Consider the following 20245-nt stretch of genomic DNA (forward strand, 5'->3'; position numbering starts at 1 on the left):
AGAGTCCTTCTGGACTGTTCATTTCCACTTAGGTCCATGATGGAGAAAGGGAGATGATGCGGATTGCAAATAAATTTTTTTTTTTTTTGAAAACCGAAATTAAAATAAAATAAAATAAAATAACTAAAAAATTTACTATATTTTCAAAAATTAGAAGAAAAAGAAATAAAAGAAAATTGAAAACTAAATTAATTAAAAAGATTTGAAAAAATGTAGGTGAGGATTTTCGAAAAAAATGAAGAGAGAGATTGGTTAGGAAGTTTTGAAAAAGATATGTCTTAAAATTAAAGATACTTGTAAGAAAATAAAATAAAATAAAAAAAGAAAAGATATGAAAACGATTTGATTTTAATATTTGAGATTAGAAAAGATAAGATAAGCTAGGTAAGAGAAGATAAGGAATTTAAATTAAAAAGTGTTGAAATTTAAATTTTTAATTTGAAAATTAATTTTAAAATTTAAAATTTGAAATTTAAAATTTGAAAATTGAAAATTGAAAATTGAAAATTGAAAATTGAAAATTGAATTTTGAATTTTCGAAAAAGTCAACAATATTAAGATAAGGATTTGAAAAAGAAAATTTTGAAAATTGAAATTTGAATTTTGAATTTTGAATTTTGGAAGTTGAAATTTGAAATTTGAAATAAGATAAGATAAGATTTTGAAAAAGATAGGATTTTTTTGAAAAAGATTTGAATTTTGAAATTTTAAAACTAAGATAAGATAAAATAAAAAAATTTAAAATAAAATCTGAATTTTTAAAAGGAAAATTCGAAAAATCAATTAAAATAAAGGAAAAAGATATTTTTGAATTCAATGAGGAAAGAGAAAAACAATAAAAAGATACAAAACTTAAAATTTTTAGATCTAATGCTCCTTATTTTCGAAAATTTTGGAGGGAAACACCAAGGAACACCAAACTTAAAAATTTTAAGATCAAAACACAAGGAAGACTCAAGAACACTTTGAAGACTCACAAGAACAACAAGAACATAAAGATAGAACACCAAACTTAAAATTTTTAGAAAACCAAAATAAAATTTTCGAAAACTAAAGAAAAATCAACAAGAAAACACCAAACTTAAAGTTTGACACAAGATTTATTCAAAGAAAAATTATTTTTGAAAAAAATTTTTTAAAAAAAGAAGATAGCCAATTACCAAGAACATAAGCATCACGCTCTAGCCAATTGAGCTATAAATTTAAAGTGTTTTAACAAGGTATTTAATAAATAAATCGAAAATTCACAAGAAAAATAAGAAAAATCACAAAACAAGAAAAACTAAAGATCAAACAAGGAAAATAAACAAGAACAACTTGAAGATTAAGGAAGAACAAAGAACATGCAATTCGAAAATTTAAAGAGAAATAAAAACATGCAGTTGACACCAAACTTAAAACATGAAACTAAACTCAGACAGAAGACTAAATCATGAAGTTATTGGTTTTTAAAAATTATCGAAAATAATTAAGAAAAAGGAAATAAGGATTTTAAAATTTTAACAAGAACAATAATAAAAGACTCTGACCCAAAAGACAAAATTTTCCTAATCTAAGCAACAAGATGAACCGTCAGTTGTTCAAACTCGAACAATCCCCGGCAACGGCGCCAAAAACTTGGTGCACAAATTGTAAATCGCACTTTTCACAACTCGTACCACTAACCAGCAAGTGCACTGGGTCATCCAAGTAATACCTTACGTGGATAAGGGTCGAATCCCACGGAGATTGTTGGCTTGAAGCAATCTATGGTTATCTTGTAACTCTTAGTCAGGATATAATATCAATTATAGTTATCAGTTTGAATTGCGAAGAATAAAAGAGCATGAAATAAATACTTGTTCTGCAGTAATGGAGAATATGTTAGAGTTTTGGAGATGCTTTGTCTTCTGAATCTCTGCTTTCTCCCTGTCTTCTTCTTCACGCACGCAAGGTTCCTCCTATGGCAAGCTGTGTGTTGGTGGATCACCGTTGTCAATGGCTACCATCCGTCCTCTCAATGAAAAAGGTCTAGGTGCGCTGTCACCGCACGGCTAATTGGTATGCGAAATTGTTACTCAGGTTGTGAATTATTGTTCGAAATTGATTCCCTGGCGATGGCACCAAAAACGGATGCAACAAAGTATGGACTATTATATATTGCTGAAAAGCCCTGGATGTCTACTTGTTAACGCAATTAGAAGCGCACCATTTTGAGTTCTGTAGCTCCAGAAAATCCATTTTGAGTGCAGGGAGGTCAGAATCCAACAGCATCAGCAGTCCTTCTTCAACCTCTGAATCTGATTTTTGCTCAGCTCCCTCAATTTCAGCCAGAAAATACCTGAAATCACAGAAAAATACATAAACTTGTAGTAAAGTCCAGAAATGTGATTTTTAATTAAAAACTAATAAAAATATAATAAGAAGTGACTAAAACATATTAAAAACTACCTAAAAACAATGCCAAAAAGTGTATAAATTATCCGCTCATCATTATCCAATCATACGCTTTTTTCAAATCAATAAACACCATATGTAGATCCCTTTTAAACTACGATATCTCTCTATCATCCTTCTTAACAGGTATATCACTTCAGTGGTGGATCTGCCTGCCATAAAACTAAATTAGTTCTCTGTTTCTTATGTAACACCCTCACTACCAGAATGTCACGCTTCCGGCTGTGCTACTCTGATAGCAAGAAGTATTACGACTATTTTATATACTTAATATTAAAATAGGAGCCTATGACTCGACACTGTATCACTGATTTCTTTGAAAACCGGAAATAAATACTTTATCTTAAAAAAACAAACAGGCATAGATTCATATACAAGATTTCTTACATAATAGCTTTTAATATAATATACATATAAAACACCAAACTCCTATCCCTCTTACAAAATTGTAATAACAAAGACGAGGGAAGAAAAATAATCTAATTAATACAACATCATATAAACCAAAACGCAGTATAACTCTTCATAATGCTTCTTCATTCGATTCCTGAAAAGGTTAACCTGTAGGGGGTGAGAACCTAACCCCACGGTCTCACCACGGAGTTTCAGAGTTGTCATAAGAAGATACTTAATGAGAAAACTGTTTTCAAACTCAGTGATTATCATTGCCTTATGAATCTTTTAAAATCAAAAGCTAATCATTTAAAACCTTTTCAAAGAAACAATATTTAATCTTTCAGAAATCCAAAATCTTTCTTCTCTTATAAGAAAATCTTAATCATAGACCAACCACGCAATCAATCAATAAAATCATCAATTCAGCACCAAAGCTCATTCCCAAAAGTAGCACACCAGGACAAACACAGGCAAAACAGACAAGAAAAGCACAGGTTTAGGTAGCAGTTACAGCAAATAGTTCAGGTAGCAGTTAAGAAAAGTTTAACAATTAGACACACCAAAACACGTTCAAACCCAAGCAAAGCATACAAATGCACATGATACATGCCTGTCGTCCTATGGCTAATGAGCTCATCTGTCGGTTATCCAACCAACCCGACAAGTCCGAAAACCTTAGACTGTCCTCCGACGCGCATCCCCATGAGTCTATGCATAGCTTTTTCTCATGTATATATATATATATATATATATATATATATATCAAATCGCTCAATGGGGGTACCATTCCCGGGAATTTATAAGTGCCCGGTCACCCTTACGTCGTAGGGTCAACAGAGTATCGAGTTTCAACCTGGAGCAAGTGGTGGCAAGCCACTGCGTCTACCCAGGGAAACTCGTGTCTCAGATAATTCAAATTCATAAGCAATAGGAATAAATCATTCATCATTCATCAATATCTAAGTCATTCTCAATTTCATCATCATTCGTCAATCCATATCTCATTTCCAAATTCATTAAAAAATCACATTTCAAAGTCAATCCTCATTATCCTTCTTTCCATTCCATTAATCAACGATCCTAGTTCAAAACATAACTCTTTCTTTTTAAATAAATCAATCTTAAAACATATAATGTTTAAAACCAAATCTTTTTAAATAATTAAACGAAACTTCCAATTTTATAAAATTTCGGCAGCATCTCCTCTAAAACTCGGACCCTGCCTCCCTTTTCGGGTCCCATCCGAAACATTTCTCAAACCTTTCTCAACCATTTCAAAGTCTCAAATATTTTCCAAAATTCATCCATTTTCAATGTCAAATTATTTTCAAATTGAATCACTTCCATAAAAATCAAACCAGCTCCAAATTTAAGTAATTTATAAAATCAAACTAATTTAAAACCAAACTGCTTCCAAAAAATCCATCCATTTTCATATCTCAAACCATTTTAAAACTGACTCAGTTACGTTAACAAACTAACTTCAAGACCAGAAAAAAAAACCACATTTAATAACATTAAATCAAATAACTTTACAAACCACTCTTTTATCAATAACCACACATCACTGAAGCAATTAATAATTCAATACAGCAACAGCCACATCCATAGGACAAACATAATCACAGAAATATATTTTTCACATTGATATCTATTTATAACAACTCTGTAAGATGAAATTAAGTTTTAAGAAAAACCCTACCTCGATAAGTCGAAGCACATAGCCCAAACGCCTCACAGAGTTCCTTTCGCCTCAACCCGAATTGACGGCAACCAAAACCTCGGCTCTGCTTGCTCTCTCAAAAGCAGAATTAGCTTCAAATGCCACAAACAAACCCGAATTCTAACTCCTAAAACCATTAACATTGTAAATACTTTATTACACGGAACAAAATACTAACGCATGGACTTTTGACACATAAATACTTACTGAACTAGTGAAACAAAGCAGCTGCAAACTCCGAGCACGACATGCAAGCATCGATATACAACCCTATGACAGACAATGCCACAACACCTCAGCGTAAAATAACAGAATACTGACTGAAAGGCTTTTCGAAACAAAAATGCTTACCGCAACAAAGGAAGAGCGACTAAACCCAGTAGCGGCAGCTCCGATGGTGGTCCCAACAACACCCACGCCACACCTGGTGACCAGAACGGTGGCAACGATGGTGCAGTAGTTTAGAACAATAAGCAGTGGCGGCAGACGACTGAAATAAACATGCAGCAACGATAAAGGTTTCCGGAATCTAAAAGAACAGAAACCAAACTTTAAAACCCTTACCGACAGTGCGTTCTCCGGTGGCGGCAGCAAGGTTTCGAGCGGTAGAAGCGGCGGTGGCTGGTGCAGGTCTCTCTTTTCTCTCCTCTGCTCCCGTGCTTTCTCTCTCTCTCTCACTCTGTGCGATCCGACGGCTTCCCTCTCGACGACACGGTGGTGGCAAACACAGCTGGAGGATGCGACGACCGCGGCTGGCTTCGCGTTGGACGGCAGCGACGGGAATGGCGAGCAGCGGTGGTGAAGACGCAACGGCTCCAAGCCCGCGACCTCCCCTCACTCGCAAGCCATCTCTCTTCGCGATCTCAACGGCGACGGCTGTAAGGTCCCACATCGGTTGGGGAGGGGAACGAAGCATTCCTTCTAAGGGTGTGGATACCTCTTCCTAGCATGACGCGTTTTGACAAGTGAGTGTGGGGGCTTCGGCTATCATCCCTATCGTCAAAGGCAAAACCGTGAGGCCTTGCATGTCAAAGCGAACAATATCGTGCTAGCGGGTGGTCTGAGCCGTTACAGATGGTATCAGAGTCGGAGCCCGAATCGATGTGCCAGCGAGGGCGCTGGGCTCCCTTAGGGGGGTGGAATGTAAGGTCCCACATCGGTTGGGGAGGGGAACGAAGCATGCCTTATAAGGGTGTGGATACCTCTCCCTAGCATGACGCGTTTTGACGAGTGAGTGTGGGGGGCTTCGGCTATCATCCCTATCGTCAAAGGCAAAACCGTGAGGCCTTGTGTGCCAAAGCGGACAATATCGTGCTAGCGGGTGGTTTGGGCTGTTACAACGGCAACGTGGTGAGGACGAACGGCGATGGAAAACAGAAGCGGTAGCTTCTTAGATGGCGGCGGCGGCGCAAGTAGCAGGACGTAGCGGCAGCGGCGGTCCGCGATGATTGCACGACCTCCTCCACCGGTGCTCCCCTCTCTCGAATCTCCCTTCCTTGTTTCCCTCTTTCTTTCTTTTTCTTTCTTTTTCCTTGATTTCTTTGTTATGTTTACGTTTCTAGAATAGGAGAAAGGGGGAGCGTAATGGCGGTTGGGGAAAAGGGAAAAAAATTTTAAAACTAAGGTTTTGTTGTGTAAAAATTAAAATTTGTATAAAGTAAAAATATTAATAAGATAATAGGGTTAAGTAATAATTTAAATTAAAATTTAATATAAAATTATTATCTTTGAAATACCATTTTATCAACTTGAAATCTATTTTCGAATAAATACTTTATAAAATAAGGTTAAGAATTTATATATTAAAATTAAGGCATATAAAATACTCATTATTTTTCAATTATAAGAACTCTAAATAATAAATAAGAGTTTACTCAATTTTTATATAAAAATATTTAAAATGTAGTCTTAAATAAATATAATAAATCATAATAATTTATTAATAACTTTTAAAAATTTAGGGGTCTTACACTTATGTCTCTTGTCTCAGCCTCTGTTCTATCACCCTTTTCCATAACTTCATGATATGGCTCATGAATTTAATCCCTCTATAGTTTTCGCAACTTTGTACATCCCCTTATTCTTTTAGATAGGTATCCAGGTATTCTTTCTCCACTCATCTGTCATCTTCTTTGACCTTAAAATCTCATTAAAAGGCTTGGTTAACCAACCGATACATTTCCTTCCAAGGCCCTTCGAAACTTCAATTAGAATATCGGGTCCTACTGTCCTGCTATTTTTTATCCTCTTTAGAGCCTCTTTTACCTCGAATTCTTCGATAGTAGTCGAAATTTTGATCTTCTTCCCTCGTGCATAACCGACCAATTCTCAGAAGAGTCTTCTATCCTTTATTAAATAACTCGTAGAAGTAGCTCTTCCACCTTTCATTGATCTTCTCCTCTTGAGCCAAAACATCTCCGTCTTTATCCTTTATGCACTTAACCTGATCCAAGTCTCTCGTTCTTCTTTCACGGCTCTTTGCAATTCTATATATACCTTTTCCTCCTTCTTTTATGCCTAAAGACTGGTAGAAACTCTCATATGCTCTTGTTCTTGCTTCACTTATAGCCATTAGTCTCTTTCTTAGCCGCCTTATATTTTTTTCAATTATCTGGATTGCAGCACAAAGACCACTCCTTAAAACACTCCTTTTTTGCCTTTATCTTTTCTTGTACACTCGCATTCCACCACCAAGACTCCTTGTCTCTTAGTCCTATCCCTCTAGATTCACCAAAACTTTTTTTTGCTGTTCTTCTAATAACTTATGCCATCTCCTTCCACATCTCCTCCGCGCTTCCATCCCCATTCCACATTACCTCTTCTCCTATCCATCTTAGGAAACTTCTTTGTTTCTCACCTTTCATCCACTACCACCTCGTCTGTAGATTCTTCATATGATGTCTTTTTCTCAACTTTTACTCAATGTGAAAATCCATGATAAGTATCCTATGTTGTGTTGTTAAACTCTCTCCGGAATAATTTTACAATTAATGCAAAATTTTCAATCGAATATTCTCAACAAGAAGAAGTCGATTTGAGAACTTGTCATGCTACTCCTATAGGTTATAAAATGTTTGTCTCTCTTTTTAAAACATGTATTTGCGATGAGAAGGTCAAATGTTGAGGAAAAGACTAAAATAGTTTTACCCTTGGTATTGACCATCCCAAAACCATGGCCTCCGTGAATACTTCCATACCCACTCACTTCCAATATGGCCATTTAAATCTCCTTTTAAGAAAAAATCTTATATCCCGAGGGTATGTCTTGGACCAAACTCTTTAGATCCTCCTAAAACCTTATCTTCTGTTTATAGCCCATAAAAGATGTGAGTTTGTTGATAGAGTTGAAGCTCTCAGTTCTCAAGTTTATTGTTCTTCTTTTTTCTTTTTTTCTCTGTGAAATTGGATTTTTAGTTGACATGATTAGTTTAAATTTCATTGTTAATTATATTGTCAGTTGAAAGATAAAGTGTCAATTTCAATAATCACGATGGTGTGAAAATTCTGAAATCTGAACTCTCCCTAGATTTTCCTTATGAACCAGATTCTAGTAGCAGTAACTATAACTGCCTAAGTGATCACAATATTAAACTTTGTAATCTTTTGAATTAGGTGCAATAATGAAAAAATGTGGGTATTAATTTAGAAAAATTTGTTGGAGCCGATAGAACTTTTACTGAATTTTCCTAAAAGTAGTGTTGGAATAAGGTTGAATTCATCTTTTTATTTTTGTATCATACAAGTGAAATTTAGGCACAGTAAAAGAGACCATTTGTTTAACTAGCCTCACTTTTAAAATTAGATGAGCTTAACATCACAGCTCATGGCCTATGCAATAGGTGTATGTGACCTATGGATATGATTCTCAGGAACTAAAGTTGTATCTTTGTCAAGAACTATAACTTTTGGCCTAATGATAAATGCTTGATCTAAATAAGATTTTTTTTGGGGGGATCTGAAATGGTTTTTGCGCCATTTTAAAGTAATTTTATTCGTTAATCCATGCCTCTAGAAAGTGGTTGAACCTTAACTTTTTTGTAGTAATGACTAATGAGGTAAAAATTTAGTACGTAAATGGGTCAATTAAGAGCTTTTTGTTGCAAGTCAAATGAGCACGGAGGCAAAGCGCCAAGTGCCAAACTCAAAATTCAATATTGAATTTTCAACTTAAAAACTTTAGGGTATATGAATTAATTGTGACTGCCGTGACCAACTTCATGTTCTTTAGAAGAAAAAAGGTTACAACACCGGTAGTTGGTTACCAAAATAGGACAAGGTAGTTGACTAGCTCTTGGGAGAGCCAACCTTCGGTTTTGCAAGTCAATAATCAGGTCCACGCTTGAGGTGCCAAGTCAAAACACTTTCTCTAGTTTATCTATTCCCAGAAAAGATTCACGGATTTTATTTACAATCAAAACTTTCACTTGTAATTTTGAGCAACCTTTTGGTGTCTAAAGAGTACATAGAAAGAAATGTTGGATTTCTAGTGAGATAGTTGAATACAGTGATAGAGGGAATAACTGACATTGATTCGTATGGGAGGCATATTAATTATACTATGCTCAAATTGGTCAAACTAAAGGGGCAATAAAATTAATATGACTGCAAACTCGGAGTATGATAATTGGCCAATAAACCAATCAGTGATTGAAAATATAGGTATGTTTTGTTTTTGTTTAAATTATATTTAGAATCCATAAACCTGCTAAATCTAGCTTCTGAATAGATAGGTAGTTGAACAAACACAGCATTGACATTTTGATCTGGTTCATGAAATCTATAAGCAACATTTCAAAACTGCAAAAAGTTAACTACAGAGCTAAAACTAAGCTGTAACTATTTTTCGCGGCCACTCTAATTGCCCGCGATCTTCTCTGTTCTGTGAAGTCACTGGTTGCAAACAGAACTTGAAGGGAGAAGATTCTTGTCCAAGTAAGTGACAAGGGGAGTATGGAAACTAATAATGAACAATGAACAATGTCTACAGTCTACGCCGACGATGCAATATAAATGACCAACAAATATGGTTGATTCAATATGGTGAAACAACAGGACAGTATCTGCACGAATTTGAATATCGATCCGTAGAAATGAAACCCAAGTGATCTCACTTTACAGCAGTAGCAAAAGGAAGAAGCTTCTTGAGCTTCTAGCAGAAATGACAGTAAGATTGAATGAAGGTGAAAACATGAACAAGTGTAGAGAATGAATAGAAGAAGTCATTCTGAAGAGAAGTACAATTACAGTTCTAACTTATGTTACAAACTAACCAGACTGATATGTGCCAGCTAAGCAAAACTTAACCAACTTAACAAACAGACTTTCTTTAGAAACAAAACAAGAGAAAGCTAATAAGTAACTATTTATAGCTGAGGGCTTGAGGCTGCTCTGGTGAGTCTGTATAACTGGGCTCGATAGTCTTGTGACCGTGTTAGTGTTACTATGCCTCCATTGGTTGAAACTTGAATCATGTACTGGCTAGTCTAGTAACAGCAGAGGTATAACTAATTAACAACAATTGAACAATCTACATTGATAAGTCAGCGGTTTCTATCGCAATTTCAATAATCCTTATAGGAAACAATCTCAATAACAGAATTCTTGACCGAACCAATAAACATATATGTTCAGTGGGCTAACATAACATCTTACCTTGGCAAGGCCTAAATAGAGTCAAAGGCATCAACAATTATAGTGATACATTAAAATGGAAAAAGAGTTTTTCCTAATTATTACAACGTTTGGTCTAATGTTAAGCACTTGACTAGTGTTATAGATATGGCCTGGGCACAGGATCCATTGCAGCATTCATCAACTAAATAGACATATTGTATATAACTGCTTCAAGTGTAAGAGATTGAGGTAGAAATCTATGCTATCTTTGGCAAACCGTTATTTCTAATTTATACAAAAACTGATAAACAAATACCTTGTTAGTGCTCAATGAATTTGACTGGTTTGTATTCGTCACTTTGGCACTCAGGTAACAGTTACACAAAACAGACGGAAATTCCTTCAGTAGCTGCTAGACCAACAATGCCACTCTTCTCTCCCTGTTACAAACTGATTTGAATGCCACTGATGCCAAAACAAGGTGAAGAAAATTGAAGCATGTATATTTAACAATATGGATCTAATTTATAGACAATTCAGTACAAACATCAGATATAAATGAAGTCATTGATCTTTTACAATTGCTTGGAGAAATTTATTTCAGCTAGAATAGACTACAGGGGAAATGCAGAACACATGAAAACAAGAATGAAGTAGCAACTGAAGCAGTCCAAAATGCAGTTAACTCTACTTCATACATTTTAAAACTATGGTAATGCGTGACGAAGAGCTTGAAATTTATCTAGCTTCATCGATTTTCAACTGAGAAAAAACTGAATCGTCTGCTGTATCAGACCGATCACCCATTGCAATGGACATGTCATCCACTTCGCTCAAGGTGGACAGAGAAGGAAGACGCCTAACATTGGGCAACTGAAGCGATGCAGAAGCACTGCTAGAACTATCCTCATGCGGCTCTCTGTGTATTGCGCCGCGCTGAAGCTGCAGTGCATACTCCAAGTCCCACAACACATCACCCATGGTTGGCCTATCAGAACCATCTTCTTGCAAGCATTTCTCTATCGTCTCGCTAAACTTCCTGAACGAGTTTTGATCTAATTGGCCTTTGATGGTGGGATCAATGATGTCTTCTAGAATCCCTTTGTTTTTGCAAAGGATTCCCCACTCAGCCAAGTTCACTTGCTCCCTTGGGAGCGAAGGTTCGATAGCCGGCCTGGCACATAACACTTCCAGGAAGAACTACCCAAATGAATAGACATCAGATTTTTCTGTCAGCTGCTGCGACCGAAAATACTCCGGATCAAGATAACCAAAAGTTCCTTTAACACCTGTGCTGACATAGGAATGCTGGTCAAGAGGACCTGTTCTCGAAAGGCCGAAATCAGCAACTTTAGCCACAAGATTCTCATCAAGGAGAATGTTTGTGGATTTAACATCCCGGTGAATGATTCCCCCGGAAGCGCCTTTGTGAAGGTACTGAAGGCCTCTTGCGGCTCCAATGCAAATTTCAAGCCTTTGCTTCCAAGTCAAGCTTGGCAGTTTTGTATTGTACAAATGATCCCTTAATGTCCCTTTCTCCATGTATTCATAAACCAGTATCATCTCGTACCTTTCCTTGCAGTAGCCGATCAAGGAAACGAGGTGCCTGTGGCGAATTTTGGACAAAACCATGATCTCAGTCTGGAACTCCGGAAGGCCCTGACCGGACCCTGGCTCACTCCTCTTAACTGCTACTTTCATGCCGTTCTTGAGAACTCCCTTGTAGACAATTCCAAAACCGCCCTTGCCAATTATCTGCTTCTCGTCGAAGTTCTTGGTTGCCAATTGAAGATCCTGCAGAGGAACCTTCAGTCCTAGATTAATGTTGCGAAGCGGAGAGCCTTGAATGGTTCCATCAGTCAACCGGCTTGTTCTGCTGTGAGAACTTCCTCCTGCCGTGGCAGGAATTGGCAACCAATCTGAACCCTCCACCGGCTTTTGTTTGTTGGTCTTAAGACGCCAAACTAACACAATAACAACCAATGCAACCAGGACCAAACCTCCAATTACTGAGCCCAGCACCACCGGAAGAACACTAGCCTTTCCATTGGAATGGTCTTGCAAGTAACTCAAATCTGATGAATCAACCATTCGCATTATTTCTAGACCATTCAAAAAGGCTCTAGGAACCAAAGCAGAACTATTAGGCTCAACAGTGATCAGAAAAAGGCCAGAGTTATCAGATTGGACCACAAGATCATAATAAAAAGGCGCCGGCAATTGTGAAGACACATTCGTGTCGTTATTAATGACCAAAGCGGGCAGGTCATAAATGTACAGGCCAAATGTGGTAAGGTCACCCTGTATAGACCAAAGGTCACAGAAGTGAAACCGAATTAGGTGGTCTACATTCTTGTCTACAGGAAGACTCCAGGTTATGTTGGAATCATTAACCACTTTAGCTGTTCCATAAACATAATCTAATGGCGCAGTATACATATTAGCATTTGGACCATCAGAATCAGGAGTTACCTTGGACTTAATGCTCCCATTATATGTAAAATTTTTGGCATTTTGACTATTAACAAGGTAAGTATCATCAAAAGACCAGGTTCTCCACAAGGGATCTACGCCACTTGTGATATTAGTGCCACCGACGTTGAGCCTGTGTTTGGTCTCCAACGCTCGCGTGAGTACCCCACTATAACTAGACAAACTATTTTGTCCAATGGCAGGTTGTGGATCAAAACCTGAGACCTTATCAGCGATTAAGAAGCGGGGGAGTAGGAAGACTTCTATGGCATTCACAAAGGCAAACGAGGAAGGGAGAGGGTCGAAAGTGATTCTGAATTTACCAAGAGATATCTTCACGTAATACTCTTTAACCAGAGGAGATTTTGTATAGTTCTTGGGCGTGAAGTTTTGCAGCAGCATGAAATTAGGAACCGAGACATTGAACGTTGCAGAAGAGAGGTTGCTAGGCGAAGTGAAAGCAAGGAAATGAAGGCGTATTATGGAGGTGCCAGCGGTGTCAATTGGGAACTCATAGAAAGATTGACTTGGGAAGATTCTTGCGGATTGGTAGATAGGTGAAGGAACTGATGATTGGTTGGATTCTGTTTTGCTCCCCTTGCTATAACTGACCTGGCTTGAATCCCCAACGTAAGTTTTCCCACTCTCGGTGTCCTTAGCATTGCTGCTCGATCCGCAATTGATGAAGTACTTTGTTTGGGAATCATACCCATGGGAGTGGAACTGAAGTGATGAGAGCTGAATAACAAGTAGTAGCAGTAAAGGCAGAGAGTGTTGAATTGTGTAAAACTGATGATGAATTGCCATGGAAAATTGGTGCGTGTGATGAACAATTTCAGCTACAATCATGGCATCTGTGACTATGAACTATGGATAGTGTTAGCGAAGACGACTTCAGAAGAGGTCAAGTCGTCAGCTTTGATTTTTCTTCATTTTCATTTTTTTATTTCTATTTTGTATTTTCTGGTGTACATGTGATAGTTGATTTATCAACTACCCTGAGTCTCAAACTATTTGATTTGAGCCTTGAAAAATAATTAAGTCTTACTCACGGTGGAAAAATGATTGGTTGCATACTTTTGAAGTGCCCACCAAGTTGGCGTGCCACTTCAGATTCATTAATGTAATAATATAATAAAAAATAAATAATTGCTCCACGGAATGAATAATGAATTAAGAAGGCTGCAAGTAATAAATGGTCTAGTGGCATGACAGAGTAGAGGACAAGTCAATAATAATTTAAAAATTAAAATAAATATAGTTATAACCAGTATTTACCTAAGTTACTAGAATATTACAAACTTTTATAGTACTCCTAACATTTTTAAGTCATTTTTTTTAATATTATTTTGCATAAAAAATGGCTTAAAATGACTTAAAATGGCTTAAAATGCCCTTTATTCTATGCAAAATAATTAAAAAAAATGACTTAAAAAATGTTAGGAGTACTATAAAAGTTTGTAATATTCTAGTAATTTAGGTAAATACTGGTTATAACTATATTTATTTTAATTTTTAAATTATTATTGACTATGTAGAGTATTTCTTTAATGTCCTAAGTCATTAGGACATTACAAATTTTTATAATACTCCTAACATTTTTTAAACCATTTTTTAAAAATTGTTTTGCATAGAATAAAGGACATTTTAAGCTATTTTAAGCCATTTTCTATGCAAAATAATTTTAAAAAATGGCTTAAAAAATGTTAGGAGTACTATAAAAGTTTGTAATATTCCAATAATTTAGGTAAATACTGGTTATAACTATATTTATTTTAATTTTTAAATTATTATTGACTATGCAGAGTATTTCTTTAATATCCTAAGTCATGAGGACATTACAAATTTTTATAGTACTCCTAACATCTTTTAAGCCATTTTTTTAAATTATTTTGTATGCATGAAATAAAATATATATTTTTTAATTTTTAAATTATTAATTTTTTAATCAATTATTAATTTTTTAATAAAAGAATGGGCAGAATTAAATCATGAGTAATTCGAATATGGCCAATTCGAATTACTTTGTGCAGCGTGTGTGAGTGTAATTCGAATTACCCTTATTCGAATTACTGTGGGTGTAATTCGAATTAGGTTGATTCGAATTATAGTGTGTCTGCGTGGGTGAGTAATTCAAATCACATTGATTCGAATTACATGAAATTCTAGTTCGAAACATACTTATTCGAACTATATAATAACGTGCATTAGTGAATTCATGAATCAATTTTCCATTTGACTGATTTGTATAAAATTTCGTTCTCCTTGACTTATTATAATATTTTGCCCTAAATATTATATTACTGATTGAGTGAGATCTTATATATGAAAAAAAAAATTCAAAGTTGAACAATAAAAATCAAACATGTAACTTGAAGTGAAACTAAATCTAAAGTTAAACAAAATTTTTGGATACTAAAAAATAGATAAATAAATGAAGACAAAACTTAAAGAATTGAAAACAGACAAAGACTAAAAATAAAATAAAAACATAAGAAAATACTTCCAAACACTTATATACACCATTCTATTATTATTATTTTTGGTGTCTTCGTCAGAATCTTAGTGTATAGCTGAGTTGCAAAATTGAAAGTCTTCCTTTTAGACTCAAGAATTTTCTATCCATAGACAACTTTTATTCTATTTGTTAGATTCAAGGTTATGAGAATCGGATCGGTTATCAAACGGTTCTAATCATTAATTTATTAGTTTATTGGTCCAATCGATTCAATCGGTAGTTCAATAAAAAAATTGCTTTACAATAAAATAATAATTAAATTATAAATATGCAAGTATTAAATTGAGGGTATAAGATAGCATGAAGTTTTTTCAATGGAGTGGTGAATTACTCTTTTAGGATTTTCTTTTTTTTAATAGTAAATACAAAATTGCCAGATGAAAGCATGATACCAAGCAAGTACAATTCCTCATCAGTACACAAAATGTTAAAAGAAATATCTGACAAGAATAGGAAGAATATCAAATGAATTATCATAAATCCAACTGAAAAATATAAACATAGTACTTGGATAAACAAATTTGATAACATTATTAATAATAAAGTTGGCAGTGGACTAGTGCTAGAAAGGCTTCACTAAATAAAGGAGCATGCAGGCTTTAAGAGATAATAGACTTGGGTTTGTGCAGCAGCATTTTGGATGAGTTGCTTTGAAGACCATTTGGTGAAACTAAGTGCTCATAACAAACAGAAACAGTTTCTCAATATACATAAATAAGTGCTCATCATCTGAAAATAATCATCTGAATTGGTACAAAGCAGAAAAAATGACTATAGGTCTCTTTACCCCAATCAAAATAAACAACTATATCTGAACTCAACAATCAGCCTTCAGCACCAAACATTACAAAACATTAACTAATAATCACACTAAATCTGCAACCAGCAATTACAAAACAGCAACTACAAAATAGCAACAAACATTGTACATTATAAAACATTCCAAATCAGTGATGATACTAAACCTGCACCCAACAACCAGCAATTACAAAATAGCAACAAACATACAAAACATTACAAAACATTACAAGAAAATTTGAACAAAAATTTCAGAAATTAAAAGGAAGAAGAAGAACCGAGCATTCAGACATTAAACAAATAAGTAACTATTTCAACAAATCAGTAACTATTTCAACAACAAATTAAATACTAACAGCAGCAATGCAGTATAACAAATCACTGATCACAAATTTCAAATTCAAAACACTGATCACAAATTAATTAATTTCAGATTCAAAAATCACAAATCACTCATCAGACATTCAAAATCAAATTCATAACACTGAAACAGCTCAAAATAAAAAACAAATTCACTAACCTTCCACTAACAGCAGGACGACGACAGTGACACGACGGCACAGTACCTGGAAGCCTTGAACAGCGAAGTCACCGACAAAGACAGGACGACATGCCGAGCTAGAAAGCCTAGAAGAGAAGGCCTGGCCGTATGGATTTGGGACAGGGGAAGGAGGAGGCTGCAGAAACGCCAACAACCACGGACGACGGCTTTTAGGTTTGGCCATTTGGGGAACCTTAGNTTTAATTTTTAAAAAAAAAAATGAAAATGACGTCGTTTCTTAAGAATCGGTCGGTTTCAGGTCCGATCCAACCGACCGGTTACCAGCCGGTTCAACGGTTTTCAAGCGATTTTGAGAATGACAGTTTTAGGAGGAGGACCGGACCATTTTTTATGCCAGTTCCCAATTGAACTGGTCCGACCGGCCGGTCCGGTCCGATTTTCATAACATTGGTTAGATTCACGTTCAAAGTTTAGCTTGACCCTCAAGGTGGCAATTGGCATTCCCACGTCCTATTTTAGCTTGGGGCCTAAGCAATTGTACTTAAAACATAAAGCAACATTTAAGTTTTAAAGACATTTTTTTGTCACATATAAAATCAGATGTACTCCGTCATTTTAACCAATCAGTTTAGACCCTATGATTTACATTCTGTTCAATCTCTCCATTATCCTGTATAATGCACCCAAGATACTTAAACCTTTTAACTTTTTGTAAGATGTTTTCTCCAATCTTCATCTCTGTATTAGGGTTTTTCCTTCGGCGACCAAACTTACATTCCATATATTCCATCTTGCTACGGCTTATGCATAGACTATACACTTCTAGAACTTCTCTCCATAAATCTAACTTCTTATTTAGGTCTTCCATTGACTCTCTCAAAAGGACGATATCATCAGCAAAAAGCATGCACCATGGCACAGGCTCTTGGATATGCTTTGTGAGTACTTCCAAAACTAATGTGAAAAGGTATGGACTTGAGGATGATCCCTAGTGTAATCTTATACCAATAAGAAATTTCTCTGTCACACCACCTTGAGTCTTCACACTAGTTGTAGCCTCATCATACATGTCTTTAATTACACGAATATATGCGATCCTTACTCTCTTTCTTTCTAAAACCTTCCATAAGACCTCCCTTGGCATCCTATCGTACGCTTTTTCCAAATCAATAAACACCATATGTAGATCCATTTTATTACTACAATACATCTCTATCATCCTTCTTAATAGGTATATCACTTCAGTAATGGATCTGCCTGACATAAAACCAAATTAGTTCTATGTTACTTGTGTCTCTTGTCTCATCCTCCATTCTATCACTCTTTTCCATAACATCATGGTATGGCTCATGAGCTTGATCCCTCTATAGTTTTCGCAACTTTGTATATCCCCCTTATTCTTGTAGATAGGTATCAAGATGTTCTTTCTCCACTCATCTGGCATCTTCTTTGAACTTAAAATCTCATTAAAAAGCTTGGTTAACCAATTGATGCATTTCTCTCCAAGGCCATTCCAAACTTCAATCAGAATATTGAGTCCTACTGTCTTACTATTTTTCATCTGCTTTAGAGCCTCTTTTATCTCGAAGTCTTTCGATAGTAGTCGAAGTTTTGATCTTCTCTCGTGCATAACTGACCAAGACTCAGAAGAGTCTTCTATCCTTTAATAAATAACTCGTAGAAGTAACTCTTTCACCTTTCACTGATCTTCTCCTCTTGAGCCAAAACCTCTCCGTCTTTATTCTTTATGCACTTAACATGATCCAAGTCTTTCGTTCTTCTTTCACGGCTCTTTGCGATTCTATATATACATTTTCCTCCTTTTTTGTGCCTAAAGACTGGTAGAGACCCTCATATGCTCTTGTTCTTACTTCACTTACAGCCACTTTTGTCTCTTTCTTAGCCGCCTTATATTTTTTTCAATTATCTGCATTGTGGCACAAAGACCACTCCTTAAAACACTTTTTTTTATTTTTATCTTTTCTTGTATACTCACATTCTACCACCAGGACTCCTTATCTCTTGGTCCTATCCTGCTAGATTTACCAAAACTTTCTTTTGCTATTCTTCTAATAACTTATGCCATCTCCCTCCACATCTCCTCTGCGCTTCCATCTCCATTCCACTTTGTCTCTTCTCCTGCCCGTCTTAGGAAGATTCTTTGTTTCTCACCTTTCATCCGCCACCACCTCGTCTGTTGATTCTTCGTATGATGTCTTTTCCTCAACTTTTGCTCAATGCAAAAATCCATGACGAGCATCCTATGTTGTATTGTTAAACTCTCTCCCGAAATAATTTTACAATTTATGCAAAACTTTTGATCGACTCTCCTCAACAAGAAGAAGTGGATTTAAGAGCTTGTCATGCCACTCCTATAGGTTATAAGATGTTTGTCTCTCTTTTTAAAACATGTATTTGCGATGAGAAGATCAAAGGTTGAGGAAAAGTCCAAAATAGTTTTACCTTTGGTATTAACCACTCTGAAACCATGGCCTCCGTAAATACTTTCATACCTACTCACTTCTCTTTTAATATTACCATTTAAATCTCCTCCTAAGAAAATTTTATCTCCTAATGGTATTTCTTGGACCAAACTCTTTAGATATTTCTAAAACCTTATCTTGGGTTGTTCGTCCAAATCCACTTGCGATGCATAGGCACTAATTACATGAAAAGTCACTACAATAGAGGCGCTACTTAGCGGCGATTTTTTTCTCTATTAGCGACCGCCGCAAAATGCGAAAACTAGTCCACCCAAACTGCTCGAGTAACTCACTACGGAGCTCCAATACATCTGCAAGTCCACAATACACTAGCGCGTGTTTGCAAGTCCATAATTCACTAGGGCATCCGAGCTCCACCATAATCCATAATCCAGTGTTAAAATTTTAAAATTGAGGAAAATATAGTTCAAACACAAGTCCTCATTGTTATGGCATACATATTAATGTTGCCACAAAGTTATATTGTCACTACAGGGGAGGCGCGAATTGGCGGCGGTTTTTTTCTTGATTAGCGGCCGCAAAATCCAATGCCGGCGGTTAACCGGACCGCCATGGATATAGGCGCCGGGATTGTGTTTGGCGGCGGTTTCTAGCAACCGCTGGTATAACTGCCGCTGAATCAATTTTTTGCGGCAATTAATTTAGTGACGGTTTTAAACCGCCGCGATATACAAGTGTTATAATTTAGTCCATTTTCACCGGCGATTACGAACCGCCACAATGTTATTATGTTTTTTAATTTATGAATGTTTGCGGCGGTTATAAAACCGCCGCTAATTTCAATACAAATTAAAAAAAATTTCTTTTAAAAAACACTGATTTTTTTTTGTTTAATTTTAAAGATAAAATTTTTTGCCTTTTCTGGATTTTTTTAATGCCATAAATCTTAATATTTTTCATCTATTGAATATAACTTGTGGTAGAAATAACAAAATTAACTGATACATCCTTTGCACTAAACTTAAAAAATATACAAACCAAAATATAGAGCAACAGCTATGGGCACATATAGTACGCATTGAAAAGGTGTGTACAACAGGTGTCAATCAAGCTCTTAAATAACTATCAAGTTACATTAAAAGGAAACTAGCATACTATAAACCCTCTTAGATAACTATTAGGGACTGGCTGAATGATAAAGCAATCATCAACATTCGCAATGATTAATAGTCACCTTTCACAACAGACACCATGAAATTCTCTTGCTTACAGTAAGACTAGTATTAACAATATCAGCAATGAAGTGAATAAGTTACCGCCTTAGGATCTGGGATAACAGGATT

General features: G+C 35.7%; 1 protein-coding gene and 1 long non-coding RNA gene across 2 annotated transcripts in view; both read right to left on the reverse strand.

The window, feature by feature from the left end:
- The window catches only part of LOC110270198, a 24623-nt gene extending 5861 nt beyond the window's left edge, over positions 1 to 18762 (reverse strand). Inside the window, exon 1 of the long non-coding RNA XR_002359442.1 lies at positions 17579 to 18762. This is a non-coding gene — a long non-coding RNA (uncharacterized LOC110270198). The remainder of the gene's footprint in view (positions 1 to 17578) is intronic.
- Positions 9737 to 13648, reverse strand: LOC107627300 (probable receptor-like protein kinase At2g23200). The gene is given in 2 exon segments (XM_016330150.2): positions 9737 to 10038; positions 10485 to 13648. A coding segment is annotated over 1 exon segment (2583 nt). The 5' UTR covers positions 13490 to 13648; the 3' UTR covers positions 9737 to 10038; positions 10485 to 10906.

This window comes from Arachis ipaensis, chromosome B01 (assembly GCF_000816755.2).
Source record: "Arachis ipaensis cultivar K30076 chromosome B01, Araip1.1, whole genome shotgun sequence".
NCBI lineage: Eukaryota > Viridiplantae > Streptophyta > Magnoliopsida > Fabales > Fabaceae > Arachis > Arachis ipaensis.